A 19186-nucleotide genomic window follows, 5' to 3' on the forward strand; every position below is an offset into this window, starting at 1 on the left:
GAGGAACGCGTGAGAATGCATCAAAGTACATAAGAGGAAGCTGTCGGTCGTAACGGACTTCTAGCGCCAGGAATGGAATGGTGCGGTGCCGAGAAAGAGGCCAGCACGAAGGGCCTGGTGACCACCACGAGAGATGTAGGTCTCAGTTACGTGGAGATGCAATTCGTGGGGCTCAGCTAACCCGCGCGACTTTCACCTTGCCTGTCACGAAACCCCTTCAAGCACCGCAGTGCATCCGACTTTCTCTCGGACAGGCTTCTGGGCGACCACTACAGATTGTAGCGGTATTCAATTCACAGTCAGGCGAATGGTACTTGTTGCATTCTATCATACTAGAGCAGGTCAATGGAGATGCTCGACGGATTCAAGGCACATAGTACTGTCGAGGGTAGCCATTTTGACTGGATACCTTCACTGACCGCCGAAGCCAGCACGCCCACTCTTCGGCAGGAGATCAGTTCGAATTGATGCTTCATTGACGCTTTTGCTCGCCCAAGTAGTGAGGCCGCTCCGCCGCCATGAAGCTCGTCGGCCGCCAGCTTGCAACTTCCGGTTCCTTCAAGACTGCGGAGCTGCCTTCCAGCAACGATTTCTCCCTCGACGGGATCTCCTCGGACCTCGCTCTGCAGCTCTACTTCCGAGCCAAGGCGGGAGCCCAAGCTGATCAATTCCAGAGCTTCACGGTACCGTCGGCAGTGCAGACGCGACTCGGCGCGCTCCAGCTCGAATGGGGCCAGCTGCCTGGAATCGCCCAGCGAGCGCTGCTCTGGGACTCGGGCTTTGCCGTGCCCCCGACCAACGAGGCCTTGCAGGTCTGGCCGCTCACCATGGCCGACCTGGCCGTGCTGCTCGCCGACTTCCACGCCGTCGGCTGCGAGGAGAAGAAATGCTCGCAGCCAGACAACAGCACGAGCTCCAGCAACTATTACTGCACGGGGGCCGAGATGGTGGCAGCAGCTCGGTGTGTCGTTGACGATTTCGACGACAGCAGCAACCCAAACACTGCGATGTGGGGGATCGGAGGGGACCCCGAGGTGGTCCCGGCCCCATGGATCATCAAGCACACGTGGAGAGACCAGAGCAGTGCCAGCCATTCACACGGTGGATCTGGAGGACGAGCCGTCGTACAACACGTGCGCTACGAGCGACGAGAACGGCGGCTTCGGGTCGCTCGTGTTCCCCTGCTACTTGGCTAGGAACGCATCAGACGCCATCATCAGCAAGAGGCAGCAGGTTAACGGAAGCGCGTGGGTCTCTCGATGGCTGGTTGAAGACTACTCGGTTAGCTCAGCGGAAGGCATCGACATGGTGCTGCTCATTGCCATAATTTGTGGAGCCGTCGTCTTCGCTCTCGTTGTGCTGCTTGCTGTCGTCTATCGGAGGCGGAAATGTGCCTCTCAGCGTGATTCTGGAGACCAACCTACGGCTCCAACGCTTGAGGACAGTGACACCGTGCCGGACCGACTTGTTGGCAAGCCAAACACCGTCGATCCAGCGTATCGGGACTTCACCTCGGAGTGGAATCTCACGCTGAAGACGCTGCTGGGCAGCAAGTCTCTGACGGGCAAGTGCATTCCGTACGAGAGCGTCAAGTTTGAGCGTGCGATATCCAAGGGAGCGCACGGAGAGGTGTGGCTCGGCGAGTACCAGGGCCAGCAGGTCGCTGTGAAGAGGCTCTTGCAGACAAAGACGCTCCAAGCGGACGAAGTGGAGGAGTTCGCCAAGGAGATCGAGCTGAGCGCCAGTCTGGTGCACCACAACATTGTGACGTTTATCGGAGTGGCGTGGAACAGTCTCAGCAACTTGGTCATGGTGCTCGAATACCTCCCCACGGGCGATCTGCAGAGGTTCTTGCGCGACAACCACGCCTCGATGTCTTGGAACAAGGACTTGATACGAGTCGCTGTCGGCATTGGACGCGCTCTCGAGTACTTTCACTCGCGATCTCCTCCGCTTATCCATCGAGACCTCAAGTCGAGGAACATCCTGCTCACTGCGTCACTGGAGGCGAAATTGATCGATTTTGGAGTGAGCAGAGACTGCCAGGAGCTGTCAATGACCGCAGGAGTCGGCACTCCGTACTGGACAGCGCCCGAGATTCTGGAGGGCAAGCGATACACGGAGAAGGCTGACATTTACTCGTTTGGTCCGAGCTGGACACGGGTAGAATCCCCTACCATGACGTCGCAGGCCAAGAGAACAAGCCTATTCAGATTTTGACGGACGTCATGGTGGGGAAGCTGCGTCCGAGTTTCTCCGACAAGTGTCCGCCTCGAATTCTTTGCATTGCAGCAGAGTGTTGCCAGCTTGATGCCTTTAAACGCCCCACGGCTACTGAAGTAGTGAAAATGCTGCAAGAGACCGAATAAATGCCATAAAGTTAAAACTATACAACCCCTGCTCTATTCGTTCGCGTCGCTGTCTTTGCCTTCAAGATCCTGCACCAGCTCCTGCGCTGTTGGCCGACTCAGGGGATCGGTCGACAGACATGCAGAGCTGATCCGTTTGATTCTTGGCGGACACTCGTCGGAGAAACTCGGACGCAACGTGCCCGACATGACTTCGTGCAGGATCTTGAAGGGCTTCATCTTGGTCCCGTCCTCCGTCAACGCGTCGTGGTAGGGGATTCTACTCTTGTCCAGCTCCGACAGTAGTACGCCAAACGAGTAGATGTCGGACTGCTCCGTGTATCGCTTCCCCTGGGGGCTGTCCAGTAGGGCGTGCCCACCCCTCCCGTCATGGTGAGATCCACGAGTCCGCGGCTTATCCCGAAGTCGATGACCTTGGGCTCTAGTGATTCGGTTAGCAGGATGTTGTTCGACTTGATGTCGCGATGGATTAGAGGCGGCGTACACGCGTGCAGGTACTTGAGTGCTTGAGCGACTCCGATGGCCATGTGGATCTTGTGTCTTGCCCACGATAGTTTGTCTCCATGTTCCTCCAGGTAGTTGTGTAGATTGCCCGTGGGTAGGAACTGCAGTACCATCTCCAGGTTGCTGAGCGTGTTCCAGGCGACGCCGAGGAACTCGATGATGTTTGGGTGAACGAGACTTGCGCTTAGCTCGATCTCCTCGGCAAAAGCTTGAACCATCTCCGCATTCTGGATCTTGGCTTGCAGCAGCTTCTTCACAACCACCTTCTGTCCACTGTACTCGCACAGCCAGACTTCACCCGACGCCCCCTTCGACAGAGGTCTCTCGAAAGTGATACTGTCGTACGGAATGCGTTTCCCCTGCAGATGCACGCTCCCGAGCAGGATCTTGAGCGTCCTGCTTGAGCCGGGGCTGTCGTAGTTGGTGGGACTCGAGATTGACGCGCTTTGAAGCGCCATGGGGCTGGTCACGATCGTGGAGCGAGTCTCTTCTTGGGGACCTCGAGGGCGTTTTGCCAGGTATTGGGATCTACGTCGCCAGCCGAACAGGCCAGCACGCGAGCACAGTCAAGACGACAAGGACGATCACCGCCGTGCTGGAACCTTCATCTCCACTAGCGAACTCTGCTTCCAGCCATGTCGTGACCCACACACTCCCCGTTGGTGTGGTCGTGTTTGCAGCCATGAACTCGTCTGTCAACTAGTCCCTTCGAATGCAAGGAATACTCACTGTACCGTAGTCGTTCAAGGCGCACGTGTTCCAGGACACCTCTGTCAAGCTAGGAATGGTATGCACCACGTAGATCGAGAACGTCGTCTTGCCGCCAAACGCAGGGATGTCCTCGGACCACGTGTGGTCTCGCAGCTCAATCTGAGGCACCACGTCGCGGGCGCCACCTCTCGCCCACATGTTGCCCAGGTAAGACCCAGCGCCTTTGTCCTTGAAGACGTCGGCCACGCAGTGCGAGGTGTTCCCCATCTGATAGCCTGTGCATATATTGGTTTAGTAGGCCGTCACATTGTTCGGCTGCGAGCAGCTCTTGAACTTGCAGTCCACGTAGCTCACCTCGTCCTTCTGCACGGCGATGTCGGCCATAGAGCGATTCCCCATGGGCCAGATCTGGACGGGCACGTTGTCCGGAGCCAGCGCGAAACCCGGCGCGCTGCACGATGCCCGGGAGATCATCAAAGCCAATGTTGAGCGGGGCCAGTCGGTTCTTCACCGCATCCGGAACGAACTTGAGGGAGACTCGGTAGCGGGTGTCGTTGGCGTGGTGGCGGATGTAGAGCTGCCGGGCGATGTCGGAGTGGGTCCCATCAAACACGAACGAGTCGTTGGAAGAAGGCAGCGAAGCGGAGGACGAGGACGAAGAAGAGCCCCCCCCCCCCCCTCCAGACTGCGAAAGCTGATGATGTGGCTGCCTGTCATGATCTCACTCACGGCGGATCTTAGTCCAGTGGACGTACGACGCTTGAGGCGACGGTATCCGTCGAGAAAACTAGGATAGTTAACCCGAGTTTGGGAACGTTTTGGTAGGTTACAGTCCTTCTTAGATATTTTCTTACATTACGTCGCTAATACTTACCCAGGAGCTCCAGTACGAGCTCCCGTGCTGTGGGTCGTTTCCGAGGGTCGAGGGATAAGCACGCCGCGCCAATCCGCTGGATACGAGGAGGGCAGTCTCGAGAGAAATTTGGACGCATGGCGCCCGCCATGACTTCCTGCAAAATGTGGAATGGTCTTACCTTGCTGCCGTCCTCCATCACCGCGTCAGAGTAGGGGATTCTACCCGTGTCCAGTTCCGAGAGCACCACACCGAACGAGTAGATGTCCGACTTCTCCGTGTACCGATCGCCCTCCAAGATCTCGGGCGCTGTCCAGTAGGGCGTCCCCACCCCCGACGTCATGGTACTGTCGATCATGTTTCGACTGACGCCGAAATCCGTGAGCTTGGGTTCCAGATGCTTGGTCAGTAGAATGTTGTTGAACTTGAGGTCGCGGTGGATGACCCCCGGTGTGCGACTGTGCAGATACTCGAGCGCCTCGGCGATCGCGATTGCGATGTGGATCTTGTCTCTGGCCCACGAGAGGATGCGGATGTTCTTCTCCAAGTAGTCCCGGAGGTTCCCGTTGGGCACGTACTCGATGACCATGGACAGGTTGGTCAGGTTGTTCCACGCCACGCCGATGAACTTGACGATGTACGGGTGCACGAGGCTGGCGGTCAGCTCGATCTCCTCTGCGAACGACTGCACGTCGTCCGCCTTCACCCCTCGGGTCAGCAGGAGCTTCTTGGCCGCGACTTGCTGGCCTCCGTACTTGCAAAGCCAAACTACTCCTGACCCACCTCGTGACAATTTGGACTCGAAGACGAGGTTGTCGTAGGGAATCCGATTTCCGTGGAGGTGCGGACTGTGCAGCAGGATCCTGAAGGTTTGGTTCGAGCCGACGCTTTCGTAGTTTTCAGCGCGACTGGAGCTAGAAAATGCGTAGCTTGGGTCGGTGCTCATGACTGGAGACGTCACTGCGTCGTAGGACTCCCCAGCGACGTAATGGTGTTGAAACGCTTCGTAGTCGTCGGGTACTTCGCCGTTCCTCCTTTTTGCTCTCCGCTTCAAGTACACTCCAACGAAAGCACCAGCAGCGACTGTCACCAGAGAGCCTAGAATGATCGGGATCAATAGCAGTTTGTTGAAACGAGGCTTCTTCACTGCGAACTCCTCCCTCAGCCAATTCGTCACCCAGTTACTGCCCGCTGGTTTAGTCATGGCAGCGATATCTTTATCCGTGAACTCGCTTCGCTTGTGGCAAGGAACAACCAGCGATGAGTATCCTCCGTTAGCGGGGCACTGGTTCCAGGTCGGATCGTCAGCGCTCGATTCTGTGTGGATAGCGTAGAGTTCGTAGGCGTCCCCCGTAGTGGGCTCTACCCACGAGTGATCTCTCAGCCGAATAAGTGGAGTCATGTTGGCGCTCCCACCCGTTGACCACATTACTCCGAGGTAACCTGACGCTCCGGAGTCTTCGAATGTATCGGCTACACAGCGCGACACGTTGAGGATCTGACTGCCCGTGCAGTATTGACTGGAGTAAGCGGGCTCGCTGTTTGGTTGCGGACACTCGAGCATTGTGCAGTTAACTTCGGCGATGTCTTGTTGAGGCACGGAGATGTTGGCCATCGTGTAGTTCTCCATGGTCCAGATCTGCACTGGGTCGTTGTCGGGCGAGATAGCGAAGCCAGAGTCCCAGAGTAGCGCGCGTTGGACGAGTCCGGGGAGGTCCTTGAAGCTGATGAAGAGCGGGTCGAGTCTTTTGGCCACGAACGCCGGGATGAAGTTGAGTTCGAGCGCGGCTTCGACGTCACCGGCCTGGTGGCGGATGTAGAGCTGCTGGGCGATGTCCGAGTTGGTGCCATCGAAGACGAAGGACGAGTCGTTGGTCGGTGAAGGTGATGGGAAAGCCTCTTCCACGCTTCGGAAGGTGATGGTGTAGTCTTGGGCCGAGGTGGAGGTCGAGCCGGCCGCAAGAATAGTTATTGATACGAGAGCTGAAGCTCGCATGGCTGCGAGTCAGTCCGCAGATTTAGAAATGGAGACAATTGGCCCTGATGTTAACGAGTTCGTCGACGTGCTTGCAGCGTGGACACATGGGCCTGGCAAGTAATTTATAGCAGCTTTGCTCTCAACGGAGCGACGGCAGGGATTCGTGCACATGGCTGCAGTCATCTGGAACAACTTTGTGGAGGCTTGGCACAATTCGCCGCTAAAAATGACACGATAGGAGTGTTTTCCGAGCATTACGAACTGCAGGATGATCAAGCGTGAACAACTGCTGCTTGATTCAGGGACAGATTTGCAACGTGAAGATCTATTCAGCCGCCAAGCTTAGCCTGGCGGCGGCTGTGTGATCAGAATAGACTGGAGGTGACCGTGTTCTTGGCTCTATGACGAATCGATAAGACTTCAACCGTTGGATGGTTGACGGCAAGTGTCTCCAACTGCTTGCAGGCGACAAGAGGCTCTACCTGGAGAAGATACTCGCTAACCACCACCGGTTTTGACGCTCACTTGCTGTCGGAGCTTTCAAGATCTCGAATAAGTTGACTGGCTGTCGGACGATCCGCTGGGTCCAGCTTCAAGCATGAGAGAGCGATCTGCCGGATCACTGGCGGACAGTCGGTTGAGAAACGCGGCTGCAACGTGCCCTTCATCACGTTCTGCAAGATCTGGAACGGCTTCGCTTTGCTTCCGTCTTCAGTCAAGGCGTCCGAGAAGGGGATTTCGCACGTGTCCAACTCCGACAGCACCACGCCGAAGGAGTAGACATCCGCCTTCTCGTCGTACCTCTTGCTTTCCAAGATCTCCGGCGCTGTCCAGTACGGCGTGCCCACTCCAGCGGTCATGGTGAGGTCAACCTTTCCACGGCTCACTCCAAAGTCGATCAGCTTGGGACCCAGCGCTTCGGTCAGCAAGATATTGTTCGACTTGAGGTCGCGATGTATCAGAGGAGGCGTCCGAGCGTGCAAGTAGTCCAGAGCTCGAGCGATTCCGATCGCCAGAGTGATCTTGTCGCTAGCCCAGGATAGCTGGCCCCCACCCTGATGCAAGTAGTTCTGTAGACTCCCCTTCGGAAAAAACTCGAGCACCATCACCAAGTTGCTGAGACTGTTCCACGCCACGCCGATGAACTCGACGATGTTTGGGTGAACAAGACTTGCGCTCAGCTCGATTTCCTCTGCAAAGGCGTGCACCTTGTCAGCTTTCTGTTGCTTGGACTGCAGCAGCCTTTTGACAGCCACCTTTTCCCGGTTGTAGTCGCAGAGCCAGACTTCTCCGTAGGCTCCTTTCGAGAGAGCTTTGTCAAAAACCAAGCTCTCGTACGGAATTCGCTTTCCTTGGAGATATTCGCTGTTCAGAAGCAGGTGAAGCGTCTCGTTCGTGCCTGCAGCTTCGTAGACAGATTCTGCTGGGGGTCGTAGCCTCGCTTCACTTGATGTAGTCGAAGATTGTTGCTTGACCCGCTGTATTCTGCGGTGCCAACAAAAAGCTCCGATGCCAATTGCAGCAATCGCCGATACCACGATGACGATAACTAAACTCAAAGGGAAACCGTGAGCGAATTCCTCCTCCAGCCACTTCGTTACCCAGGCACTTGCTTTAGGGACGCGCAGGCCAGCCGTGTCACCACGGTAAGCATCTCTTCGCTGGCAAGGTACGGTGAATGATGCATACCCACTCGTAGGGCACGTAGCCCAAGCTGCCTCGTCGGCACTTGGAGTTGTGTGGACAGCGTAGACACTGTTTATTACGGTCTCATTTTGGGCGGTAGATTCTGCCCACGAGTGCTCTCTCAGCAGTAGCCCAGGGATCCCTCCAGGGTCTCCTCCGTTAGCCCAGAACGTGCCCAAGTAGGTGCCGGCACCGTTATCTTCGAACGTATCCGCCACACACCGCACCATGTTGAGAATTTGCGAGCTTGAACAGGATTGAGACGAATATGCTGTTATGTTGTTTGGCTGGGAGCAATTGGTCATGGTGCAGTCCACCGTGAGCACATCGGAGACGGGGAGCGCGAGGTCTGCCATCGAGTGCTTGTACAGCGTCCAAATCTGCACGGGATCGTTCCCAGGCGCGATGGCGAAGCCAGAGTCCCACAGAACCGCACGCTGGACCAGTCCGGGGAGTTCACCGAAGTCGATATTGAGCGGGTCGAGACGGTCGATCACCGCGGCCGGCACCGATGTAAGATTAACTTGGTCAGTCGAGTCTCCAGCTCGGTGGCGGGTGTAGAGCTGCTGGGCGATGTCGGAGTTCGTGCCATCGAACACAAAAGAGTCGTTAGACAGCGACGAAGGAGACGCAGCCAGTCCTCGCAGGTTGCTGTGGGCCGCTAGAGACCAGATCTTGTACACAACATTAACCATGTCGACTGCTTGGCCTCGATAGACTAAGATCCAAAGAGACCCTACGGACAGTGAAAAACAAAATCAAGGATACACATTCCCCGTTTTCCATTTCCACATTACCAGTTTCCAGCAAATGTACATATAATATATCATCGTATCTCCCCTATAGAGTATAGATTCGCTGACGTGCATCCACCGACAGCATCTGCGTGAGCTCGGTCGCCGTGGGGCGCATGTCCGGGTCGTGCTGCAGACCGACCGAGCGGATCCACCGAGGACAGTCCTGCGAAAAGGCCGGGCTGAGTTTGCCGTCCAGCACCCAGCGCAGGATCTGGGCCGGCTTGGGCTTCTTGCCCTCCGCCGTAACGCCGTCGGTGAACGGCGTCCGGCACGTGTCCAGCTCCGACAGCACCACCCCGAACGAGTAGATGTCCGCCTGCTCCGAGTACCGTTTGCCCTGCAAACTTTCGGGCGCGATCCAGTAGGGCGTCCCCACCCCGGCCGTCGTGGTGAAACCTTCGCTACAGGCGCGACTGACGCCAAAGTCGCCGACTTTAGTCTCCAGCGTCTCGGTTGGTAGAACGTTCATGGACTTGAGGTCTCGGTGGATGATCGGCGGCTCCTGGTCGTGGAGGTAGCGCAAAGCTTTGGCCACGCCGACCGCCATGCGGATCTTGTCGCGATTCCAGGACAGCAGCCGCCCGCTCTCTCGGAGGAAGCGCCTCAAGTCTCCCATGGGGCAGAACTCCAGCACCAAGGCCAGGGTGTCGACGTTGCTGCCTGCCACGCCAACGAACGCAACGATGTGAGGGTGCGTCAAGCTCGCGGTCAGCAGGATCTCGTCTGCAAAGTCCTGCACGTCCTTGCGCGAGTGCTCGTTGGTCCTCAGAAGCTGCTTGACGGCGACTTGGTGGCCCCTGTACAGTCGGAGCCACACTTTCCCGTGCGCGCCACTCGAGAGCGTCGCCTTGAACTTGAGACGCTGGAATGGGATCCGCCTGCTTGCCAGCTCCGGACTCTCCAATAGTCGAGGCAAGATGCCAGCGCTCTTCACCTCGTCGCTCTTCGGCGGGACTCGGTACGTCTCGTCGAGTCCGAGCGGCCTGGCACCGAGGGACAGCGTGTGGCAGCGCTCGGAGCTCGGCGAGTGCTGCGCGTACGCCTCGTACACTGGCAGACTGAAGCTGGTGGGGAACTCGACCTTCAGCTCCCTTTGTCGACGGTGGAGCAACTGAGCAGAGCCCGATCCAGAACACGACGACGACGATCAAGCCGCCCACCGCCAGCAAGACCACCAGGGTCATACTAAGCTTGGCTGGCCATTGTTCCGCGGCAGCCATGCTGAGGAGTCTACGAGCGCTCGACGGAATGCAGCGGTGGCCATGGCGGATCCAATTCACGACTGGCGGATCGGATCTTCTCTTCGACGAAGCGGGGGACGAAGCATTCGTCCGTGCTAGCTGGACACACACGCGCAGCATTGGCCATGACCCACCTTAGATCAAGGCGGCCCACTCAGAAGCCGTACTACGTGGGACGGCCCGGCACCCATTGCCTTGGCCGCTGCATTGTGAGCATCGTGAGAATCCCCTTTAACCCAATCGCCATGACCAGACCTCTTGGTGATCGAAAACTGTACATGAACGTGGGCCTCTGCCGTCAGTTCTCGTTGAAGGCAGCTTCAACTTTGACCGCGTCGAGACCGAACGCGTGGATTCTCCCTCGGCCTCAGGCCTCGGACCACGCTTCCGGCCTCGATGAAGGTGGCACTCCCGCCTTCATCGAGACCATAGAGCCTCCATTGGAGGCCACGGCCACCTACATGTCGCGAGGGGCTCATCTGAGCGAGCACGAGACAGAGGTTTGCCATGCATTTGTCAGAAGTCGCTCCACACGCGCGCATAGCCCGGGCCAGCTGTCATATATCGCACACCCGCCACATGGGTTCAGCGGCGCCCGGACCCAAACATGCCACCTGCCTGCGCCGGCTTGACGGTCTCCACCACTGGATCACGAGGACATTCCTCAACCCGCTGGCCGTCGCGAACATCACCACCACCACCTATCCGCTACACGTTGACGCCGACATGTCGTCGTCCATCGAGCTGGACGGCACGAGCTCCGACCTGGCCCGGCAGCTCTACTACCGGGCCAAGGAGGACGACACGTCCGTGAGCCAAGTGACCATCTCCGCCGTGCCGGACGCCGTGCAGAGCCGCCTGGACGACATGAAGCTCGACTGGAGCAAGCTGCCGGGCCTGGCGCAGCTCGCGCTGCTCTGGGACTCGGGGTTCGCCATCAACATCCACAACGATCCTGTGAAGATGTGGACGCTTGGGGACAACAACATGTCCACCCTGGCCCTCTCCGTGGACGAGTTCACGGCCGCCGGCTGCGAGCTCAAGAACTGCTCGCAGCCGAACAACACGACGGCCCACGAGAGCTACCTGTGCAACGGCGCGCAGATGAACACCGCGGCCAAGTGCGTCGTCGAGGAGTTCACTGACGGCAAGGACTACAACGCGGCCATGTGGGGCACGGGCGGCAATCCGTCGGCCGCGCCGAGCCTGCGCGTGGCCAAGCACGAGTGGTGGGAGAACGGAGAGACCCACTACGTCGTCATGGCGCTGCACACCGTGGGCATCGACCAGGAGCCGGGCTGGAACGCCTGCGCCAACAGTCTGCAGAACGACGGCTTCGGCTCGCTGGTGTTTCCGTGCCGCACGACGGCCAACCTGACGGCGGCCAACGAGGCCGACAAGAAGGAGGTGGAGGGCAGTCAGTGGGTGGAGGACTGGCTGGTGGCCGACTACATGGCCACGGCCAAGGCCGAGGACTCGGACGGCTTCAACATGATCCTGCTGGTGCCCATTATTGTCGGGGCTTTGGTGGTGCTCGCGCTCGTTGCGCTGGCCTTCTACTGCCGCCGTAAGAGGAAGCAACAGGCTCAGAAGCAGCAGTACGAGGACAGCAGCACTACCACGGGCCAGACGCCGTACTACGCGCCGTCTGGAGACAAGTACTCGGACCAGCGCGAGACGCTGGCCCGACCCACTTTCGCAGCTAGCGAGGACATGACGGTCTCCACGTACGCGGGGGCGGACCAGACCATCCAGTTCCCGGCCGGTTACGACAGCGAGTTCGCGTCCGCGGGCTCCAATACGACGCTGAAGGTTCTGCTGAAGAGCGAGTTCCTCGTCGGAAAGCGGATCCCGCTGGAGAGCTTGATCTTCGAGAAGCCGCTGTCCAAGGGCGCGTCGGGAGAGGTCTGGGTCTGCGAGTACGCGGGCCAGAAGGTGGCGGCCAAGAGGCTGCTGCAGACCAAGGACCAGAAGGCCGAAGACGTGCACGAGTTCGCGCTGGAGATCGAGCTGAACGCGCACTTGCAGCACCCCAACATCGGCGCGTTCATCGGCGTGGCATGGAGCAGCCTCAACAACCTGGCAATGGTCGTTGAATACTTCCCCCAAGGAGACCTTCAAAGCTACTTAAGGAAAAACGCCGACTTGCTATCGTGGGCCAAGGACAAAATCCATATGGCTGTTGGCGTTGCTCAAGCACTCGAATACCTGCACGCGCACTCGCCCCCGATCATCCACCGCGATCTCAAGTCCAAGAACATTCTGCTGACGAAGCAGTTGGAGGCCAAGGTGATCGATTTCGGTGTGAGTCGTGGACGTCTGGACAATACAATGACTGCAGGAGTGGGCACGCCCTACTGGACGGCACCTGAAATCCTCGAGGGCAAGCGGTACACCGAACAGGCCGACATTTACTCGTTCGGAGTGGTCCTGTCGGAGCTCGACACGTGCAAGATCCCGTTCCACGACTGTATGGACACGAACGGAAAGAAGGCCAAGCCGTTCCGTATCCTGCAAGAGGTCATGTCTGGCGTTCTGCGTCCCAGCTTCTCGGAGGACTGTCCTCCTCGAATCCGTCGCATTGGTATCATGTGCTGCCAGCACGACCCCGCGCGACGACCTACCGCGGCTCAGCTGGTGGAGATGCTACAGGGCCAGTGAAACGGTGTAAGTTAACTTTATTTCATCATTGCCAATAGTTATGTGTCCTACCTACCTATCCTTCTTGCCTAGTATTAGTTTGTTTTTGAACTTCAGCCTTCCAGCAGCTTCACGAGCTCCGAAGCCGATGGTCTCAGCTTCGGGTCGTGCTGGAAACACGCGTCGGCTGCCTTGCGGATCCGCTGGGGACACCCGTCAGTGAGACTCGGTCTCAACAGGCCGTCCACCACTTGTTTGAGGATGAGGAAGGGCTTCATCTTCTCCCCATTCGCCCCCACCACGCTGTGGAAGGGGGCCTCGCAAGTGTCCAGCTCCGTCAGCAGCACTCCGAACGAATAAATATCTGCCTTCTCCGTGTACTCGGTGCTCTCGAGCACCTCGGGCGCAGTCCAAAACGGCGTGCCGACACCCGCCGACATGTCGAATGGGGAGATCAGGCGACTAGCGCCAAAGTCGATGAGCTTGGGCTGCAGCCGCTTGGTCAGCAGCACGTTGCGGGCCTTGAGATCTCGGTGGATGACTTCGCGACTGTGCAAGTACTGGATGGCCTTCGCGATGCCGACGGCCATGTGGATCTTATCGCACGCCCAGGTCATCAAGTCTCCATTGCGGTGCAGGTACTGCTGCAGGTCGCCCCGAGGGAGGTACTCCTCCACCAAGGCCAAGTTTTCCAGACTGCTCCAGGCCACGCCGATGAAGCGCACGACGTTCGGGTGGTTCAGACTGGCAGTGAGCTGGATCTCGTTCGTGAACTTCTCCGTCTCGTGGAAAGTCGGCTTCTTCGACTGCAGCAGGCGCTTGACGGCCACCTTCTTGCCGGCGTATCGGCACGCCCACACCTCGCCGAACGCGCCTCTGGAGAGCAGACGCCCGAGTTCAATCCGCTCCCACGCGATACGCTTCCCCACCAAGTTGGAGTCCGTTGTCAGTGTGTACTGCACATTGTCGGCCGCCGAGTAGCGGCAGAAAGTCTCGCGCATGGCCGGGATCGACTCCCGATCCGCTTGAATCGAGTCTCTGATCGACGGCATCGACTCTCGGATCGGCGTCATGGAAAAGGACTCGCGCAGCGTCGGCAAATGGTCTTGGGATGCGGAACGAATCCGTGCTGCTTGCGTCGTAATATTCCGAGCCGACTGACTGCGTCTTCCGGAGGCCGTGCTTCGGCCTTCTGATGCACGCATGGAACTTGGTCGAATCGATGTTTGTTGGTTACGAGCTCCCGGCTGACTTCGCATAGCTGGAGTGACCGCCCAAGCGGCATGCTGTTGACTTGGTGCCGCTGGGGTGGAGCTCCGCGCCGCTGGTAGAGTTCCTCTCCGAATCGGTGCGTTGCTTTGGACTACAGGAAGGCTGCCACGCGCTGCAGCTGCAGCAGCAAAGCCACGCATCGGTGGAGCGGTAGTTCTCGTGACCGGAGCAGTGTTTCGGCGCGGTCGAGGGAGCACTTCGTCGAAGTCGGGTGAGGGCTCCTCCACTGGAGACGAGCTGTCGTCGTCCCCCGGCAGACGAAGAGTACGGTTGAACTCGCCGATCGTTTCCTGCTCGGTGCGTCGGAGACTTGTCCGGTTGATTGCAGGTCGTCGAGGCGCCGTGAGGGGCCCCGAGGGCTTGGACTTGCGACCAGAGGCGTCACTGTCGGCCGGGGAATCGCGCTGCCAGTACACCGAACGCAGTCGGCGACGCTTCTTGAACACCGCAGCAAAAATCAACGCTGCCGCCGCCAAGGCCGATAGGATGATCGGGATCAGCAGCCACAGATTGAAGCCGCTGCCGGGGCTGTCGGAGTCGCTGTGCACGGTCGTGTCCGTAGCCGGTCGGTATTGCTTGATCCACGTCGTGAGCCACGGGCTTGTGACGGGCGCTGACATCACTGCGACGACATCCGCCGACGTGTTGCTCAGCGGGTAGCACGGGATGACGAGCGAGCCGTAGCCGTTCGTGTTGCACGTGCCGTACGCCGGCTCCGATTTGGCCGACATCGTGTGCACCGCGTACACCAGGTACGAGTTGTTGTTGTCGAGGTCGCGCCAGCCATGCAGCACGGCGCGGATGTGCGGGACCATGTCCGGGTCGCCTCCGTTCGACCACATGGCCACGTGCGAGCTCGCGTCCGAGTCGAAGTCGTCCATGAGGCACTTGGCGGCCGTGAGCATCTGCGTTCCCGAGCAGAATTCGTTGGCGTTGTACGTCGTGTTGTCCGGCTGGCCGCACCAGAGCGCCGTGCAGCCCGTCGTGAAGTACTCGACCTTGGACACGGCCAAGTTGGCCATCGACCGGCCTCCGAGCGTCCAGATCTGCACCGCGTCGTTGTCGGGCGAGATGACGTAGCCCGAGTCCCAGAGCAGCGCGCGCTGCAGCATGCCCGGCAGGTCCTCGTACGACACGTTGAGCGGCGCCAGTCTGGCCGTGACGGCCGCCGGCACCGTGTTGGGGCGCACGGGGTCCACGGTCTCACCTGCAGCGTGCCGCAGGTACAGTTGGCGCGCGATGTCGGACGTGGAGCCGTCGAACACGAACGAGTCGCTGGCCGTCGGTAGTGCCGTCCCGGCCTGCGCCTCGGACGTGAAGCTCAGCGCTGCTTCAGCAGAAGCGGCGAACATGGCCGCCAAGTTGGCGGCCGCGACTACTGCAGCCGCGAGTCGGGGCCGGCGTCGGCGCGCCATGCTGCGCTATCGTCTGTCGGAACAAAAGCAAAACTGGTCCAGCGTGGCGTCGGGTTCGGCTCACCCGCTGCCGTCGTTGCAGTGACTCAGCCCCTGCCACCTCCAGCTAACTTGGCCACGGGCCGAGTATTTGGAACTGGTCGACCTGTAAGCCGCGACGCCCGTGTTAACCCACGCAGACTCGGGACCGCAAACAACAGGAACTGTCCGTCGCAGCCCGAGTCTGATGAACGCCCGGGTCAAGAACGCATACCCGTCCATCATGATGCTGCGACGCGCGCATCGAAAGGGGCCGTCCCCATACTTGCGGCCCGTAAACGCGCTGTCAGTGCTGCCTCCGAGCCTCGATGGCCAGGGGAAGAGGCAAAGCCTTCGTTGAAATCAACTGGGGGTCAGCGATTTGCCCGACGCGGCCAGAGACTGTGACCGGATTGACCTCGAAAGCAGAGACACTGCAGCTCGCTATGCGTCCGTCGCGATTTGCCACGGGTCTGGGAGCGCCTTGCACTCGAAATTCGAGCGATTCAATCTTTTCAACTGCAACATCGAGCAGCGGCATCGATTGATCCACACGAAAGACCGGCCAATTCGCGAGGATCACCGTGCGACTCGATCGATAAAAACCGCTACAGAACATGCCATGGCATGGTTAGGTAGAGCAGCTTGATGGACGGACGGCGCCTTGGGCAGGTGCGCTTGCGAGATACGGAGGCATCTTCGGATCGGGACTTTGCATGGCTCAGGTGTCAATACCCGCCATCAGGACTGGTCCGCTTCAATACACCTCGCTCACGGATCGAAAGTACACTTGCCGTACGATCCATTCCGACGCCTGTCCAGAGCGGCCGATGGTGCAATCTCGACGTTATGCCCGCTCGACGAGGCTGTGCGCGGAAGGCTATCGATGAATTCGAGATCTTCTCCGAATCTACCTACAGAAGAATAAGTATTGTAAAACAACTTGAACTTTTGATCGACCAGCCATAATGTGTGAGAACGCCATCCTACGATGTCTCAATCTATCGCGCATAAGCAACTTGGCATGGAAGACGCCCCCAGACAGCTCGTCGGAACCAGCTTGCCGCGTTACAAGCTGGCTTCGGGCTGCAAGCCCCACAGTGAGAAACGATTCAAATCCATGGGGCTTTGGAGAACTCGCATTCGTAATTTTTAGGGGGCGGTCACTTGTGAGCGTTTGGCGATCATCTGCTGCGTGAGCGGACACTTGGGGCACAGCCGCGTCCATTTCAACCGGACAAGCGGAGTCGAGCCGCATAAACGCCTCGCACCTCACGCTACGGGCCCTCGACTAGGCGCCACGCGTTCATGTGTGCAAGTGCAACCTCTTGCCGATTGACGACATACACTTAGCAAGGGATTGCTCACTGACTGACTGCCCGCCACAAGCGTCGACCACGGTGGTCGCAGGCCCAGAGGCTTCACCACACACTCGCTGCGTTGGTGATTTCGGACTGTTGCAACGGAACAAGTGGAGGCTCGAGGCCACCCATTCACCGTAGTAGGTGTGCTCGTCTTGAGGTCTTACTTGCGTACCAGTCGCTTCGACCAACTGCAGTGAATTCATTCATCCTGATAAGTAAGTGACCCCGTGCATAATGCAGTCGATAACCCGAATCCGGTAAAGTTGAGATATATGAGCCGAACCGCTTGCGGACTTCGAGTCGAAGCCCTTTGGTGGACAACATCCAGCACAAACCAGACTAGACCTGGCTCAATCCATGCATCGAACAAAGAGCCTTCCAATTCATGAATCGAAGGCTTCCAGCGGTCGTCACTTGTCTTCTCTACTCCAAGAACCGCCAGCTCGTCCGCAATGAGACTCGCAGCCTTGTTCGCCCTCCCGACGAGTTGGTGCTGGGTGCACGCTCAAACGATCACCGTTAGAAGCCTCAAATCAACTTCATCGTCCTCTTCCTCGCTGCCGTTCAACTCGTCCTTCGTCTTTGACGGCACCAACTCGGACATCGCCCAGCAGCTCTACATCCGCCACAAAGCGGGCGACACGGGCGCCGCCCTCGACCTCACGTTTGTCCCCAGCGCCGTGACCAAGCGGCTGAGTCCTCTCAACATCGCCTTCAACGACCTGCCGGGCCTCGTCCAGCGCGCTGTGCTCTGGGACTCGGGCTTCGCCGTCTCGCCCGACAACGACCCGGTGCAGATCTGGACCATGGGCGACTACTCCATGACCGACATCGCCATCCCCAAGGCCGACGTGGCCAACGTGGACTGCACGTTCCTCAACTGCTCGCAGCCCAACGCCGAGACGGCCTACTTCACGAAGACCTGCACGGGCTACCAGATCCTCAACGCCTCTCGCTGCGTCGTGGATCTGTTCGAGGACCCAGGCGCTGGCAGCTTCCTGGGAACAATGTGGTCAACTGGGGGATTTCCCAACAGGACACCTGAGCTGAGACTAAGAGAGCACACGTGGACACAGGACATCGACGAGTTCGGAGGCAACATCACCTTCTCCGTCTACTCGGTTCACACGGTGCCCAGTAGGGAGGACTCAACTTGGAATGTGTGTCCGCATTGAAGCCTGCGATCTGGACGACGGGTTCTCGCCGCCTTACTGTGGGGTCTCTCAGTCCATTGCTACAACGAGGCATTGGACTACCCCCACCTCCCCTCTCTGGAGTCTTTCTGGAGACTATGAAGGAGCAGGATCCAACAAGACCCTTAGGATATTGCTAGCCAGCCAGCACCTAAACGGGAAGCGCATTCCCTACAACAACTTCGCCTTTCAACAGGCCATTTCCAAGGGGGGATCCGGAGAAGTCTGGGTCTGCGAGTACAATCAGCGAAAGGTGGCGGCCAAGAGACTGCAGGAACAGAAGGCTGAGAAGGTGCACGCTTTTGCCGAGGAGATCGAGCTAAGTGCCAGCCTCATTCACCCCCACATCGTCGAATTCATTGGCGTGGCTTGGAGCAGTCTCAGCAATTTAGTGATGATCCTCGAATACGTCCCCGGTGGAACCCTGTGGAGCTTCCTCAACACAAACGCAGAGCTGTTGTCGTGGGCGAGGTGCAAAATCGACATTGCAATCGGAATCGCTCAAGCTTTGGAGTACTTGCACGACCGCCCGCCTCCTCTCATCCATCGCGACCTCAAGTCGAGCAACATGTTGCTGACGGATAAGCTGGAGCCCAAGCTGATCGACTTTGGAGTGAGCCGCGGAATTGCTGATATCACGATGACTGCTGGCGTGGGCACGCCCTACTGGACGGCGCCGGAGATCTTGGAAGGCAAGCGGTATACTGAGCAGGCGGACGTTTATTCGTTCGGCGTGGTGCTGTCCGAGTTGGATACGGGTATTGCCCCCTACAGTGCGGATGAGAGGGAAGGCGGGGGCAGGTTAAATCATTTACAGATCTTGAAAGGGGTCGTGGCCGGCACATTGCGTCCGACGTTCTCGTCCGAGTGCCCTCTGCGAATTCAACGTGTTGAAGCCTGTTTGGCCCATAACCCAGTGAACCGCCCCACAGCACAGCACTTGCTTCGAGAGCTAGAGGGTGACGGCGAAGATTTGATGTATGACCTATGAATTATATTTTTGTAAGTAAAAGATTATAGAGCTGCTTGCACTCACGACCACGGAACCGAAATCCTACTGCAAAGTGTAGCATTAATGTTCTACAAAGCTGAAGGCCATTCAGGCCCTAAAGGGGGTCGTGGCAGACACGTTGCGACCAAGTTTC

General features: G+C 58.4%; 8 protein-coding genes across 8 annotated transcripts; 3 read left to right on the forward strand and 5 right to left on the reverse strand.

Moving 5' to 3' along the window:
* Positions 1–518: 518 nt before the first annotated feature.
* PHYSODRAFT_337950 (hypothetical protein) lies at positions 519–2369 on the forward strand (the record flags this gene model as incomplete). The annotated part of the gene is made up of 3 exons (XM_009535655.1): positions 519–1034; positions 1114–2146; positions 2191–2369. The coding sequence occupies 3 exons, from the start codon at positions 519–521 to the stop codon at positions 2367–2369; spliced, it is 1728 nt and encodes a 575-aa protein (XP_009533950.1).
* A 2078-nt stretch (positions 2370–4447) lies between these two features.
* On the reverse strand, positions 4448–6433 carry PHYSODRAFT_520017 (hypothetical protein; the record flags this gene model as incomplete). Its single annotated transcript, XM_009535656.1, has 1 exon — positions 4448–6433. The coding sequence occupies one exon, from the start codon at positions 6431–6433 to the stop codon at positions 4448–4450; it is 1986 nt and encodes a 661-aa protein (XP_009533951.1).
* Positions 6434–6936: 503 nt separating this feature from the next.
* Positions 6937–8796, reverse strand: PHYSODRAFT_337952 (hypothetical protein; the record flags this gene model as incomplete). Its single annotated transcript, XM_009535657.1, has 1 exon — positions 6937–8796. The coding sequence occupies one exon, from the start codon at positions 8794–8796 to the stop codon at positions 6937–6939; it is 1860 nt and encodes a 619-aa protein (XP_009533952.1).
* A 145-nt stretch (positions 8797–8941) lies between these two features.
* On the reverse strand, positions 8942–10118 carry PHYSODRAFT_337953 (hypothetical protein; the record flags this gene model as incomplete). The annotated part of the gene is made up of 2 exons (XM_009535658.1): positions 8942–9989; positions 10033–10118. 2 exons carry the CDS (start codon positions 10116–10118, stop codon positions 8942–8944), a joined length of 1134 nt encoding a protein of 377 aa, XP_009533953.1.
* A 600-nt stretch (positions 10119–10718) lies between these two features.
* Positions 10719–12800, forward strand: PHYSODRAFT_520885 (hypothetical protein; the record flags this gene model as incomplete). Its single annotated transcript, XM_009535659.1, has 4 exons — positions 10719–11147; positions 11196–11773; positions 11846–12326; positions 12417–12800. The coding sequence occupies 4 exons, from the start codon at positions 10719–10721 to the stop codon at positions 12798–12800; spliced, it is 1872 nt and encodes a 623-aa protein (XP_009533954.1).
* Positions 12801–12892: 92 nt separating this feature from the next.
* Positions 12893–14932, reverse strand: PHYSODRAFT_520398 (hypothetical protein; the record flags this gene model as incomplete). Its single annotated transcript, XM_009535660.1, has 1 exon — positions 12893–14932. One exon carries the CDS (start codon positions 14930–14932, stop codon positions 12893–12895), a length of 2040 nt encoding a protein of 679 aa, XP_009533955.1.
* A 6-nt stretch (positions 14933–14938) lies between these two features.
* Positions 14939–15403, reverse strand: PHYSODRAFT_520857 (hypothetical protein; the record flags this gene model as incomplete). The annotated part of the gene is made up of 1 exon (XM_009535661.1): positions 14939–15403. A coding segment is annotated over one exon (465 nt), but the record flags the coding sequence as incomplete, so codon positions are not given.
* Positions 15404–17300: 1897 nt separating this feature from the next.
* PHYSODRAFT_337956 (hypothetical protein) lies at positions 17301–19032 on the forward strand (the record flags this gene model as incomplete). Its single annotated transcript, XM_009535662.1, has 2 exons — positions 17301–17985; positions 18026–19032. 2 exons carry the CDS (start codon positions 17301–17303, stop codon positions 19030–19032), a joined length of 1692 nt encoding a protein of 563 aa, XP_009533957.1.
* Between the last annotated feature and the right edge of the window lie 154 nt (positions 19033–19186).

The sequence above is a fragment of the Phytophthora sojae genome, assembly GCF_000149755.1.
Source record: "Phytophthora sojae unplaced genomic scaffold PHYSOscaffold_8, whole genome shotgun sequence".
In the NCBI taxonomy this organism is placed as follows: Eukaryota; Oomycota; class Peronosporomycetes; order Peronosporales; family Peronosporaceae; genus Phytophthora; species Phytophthora sojae.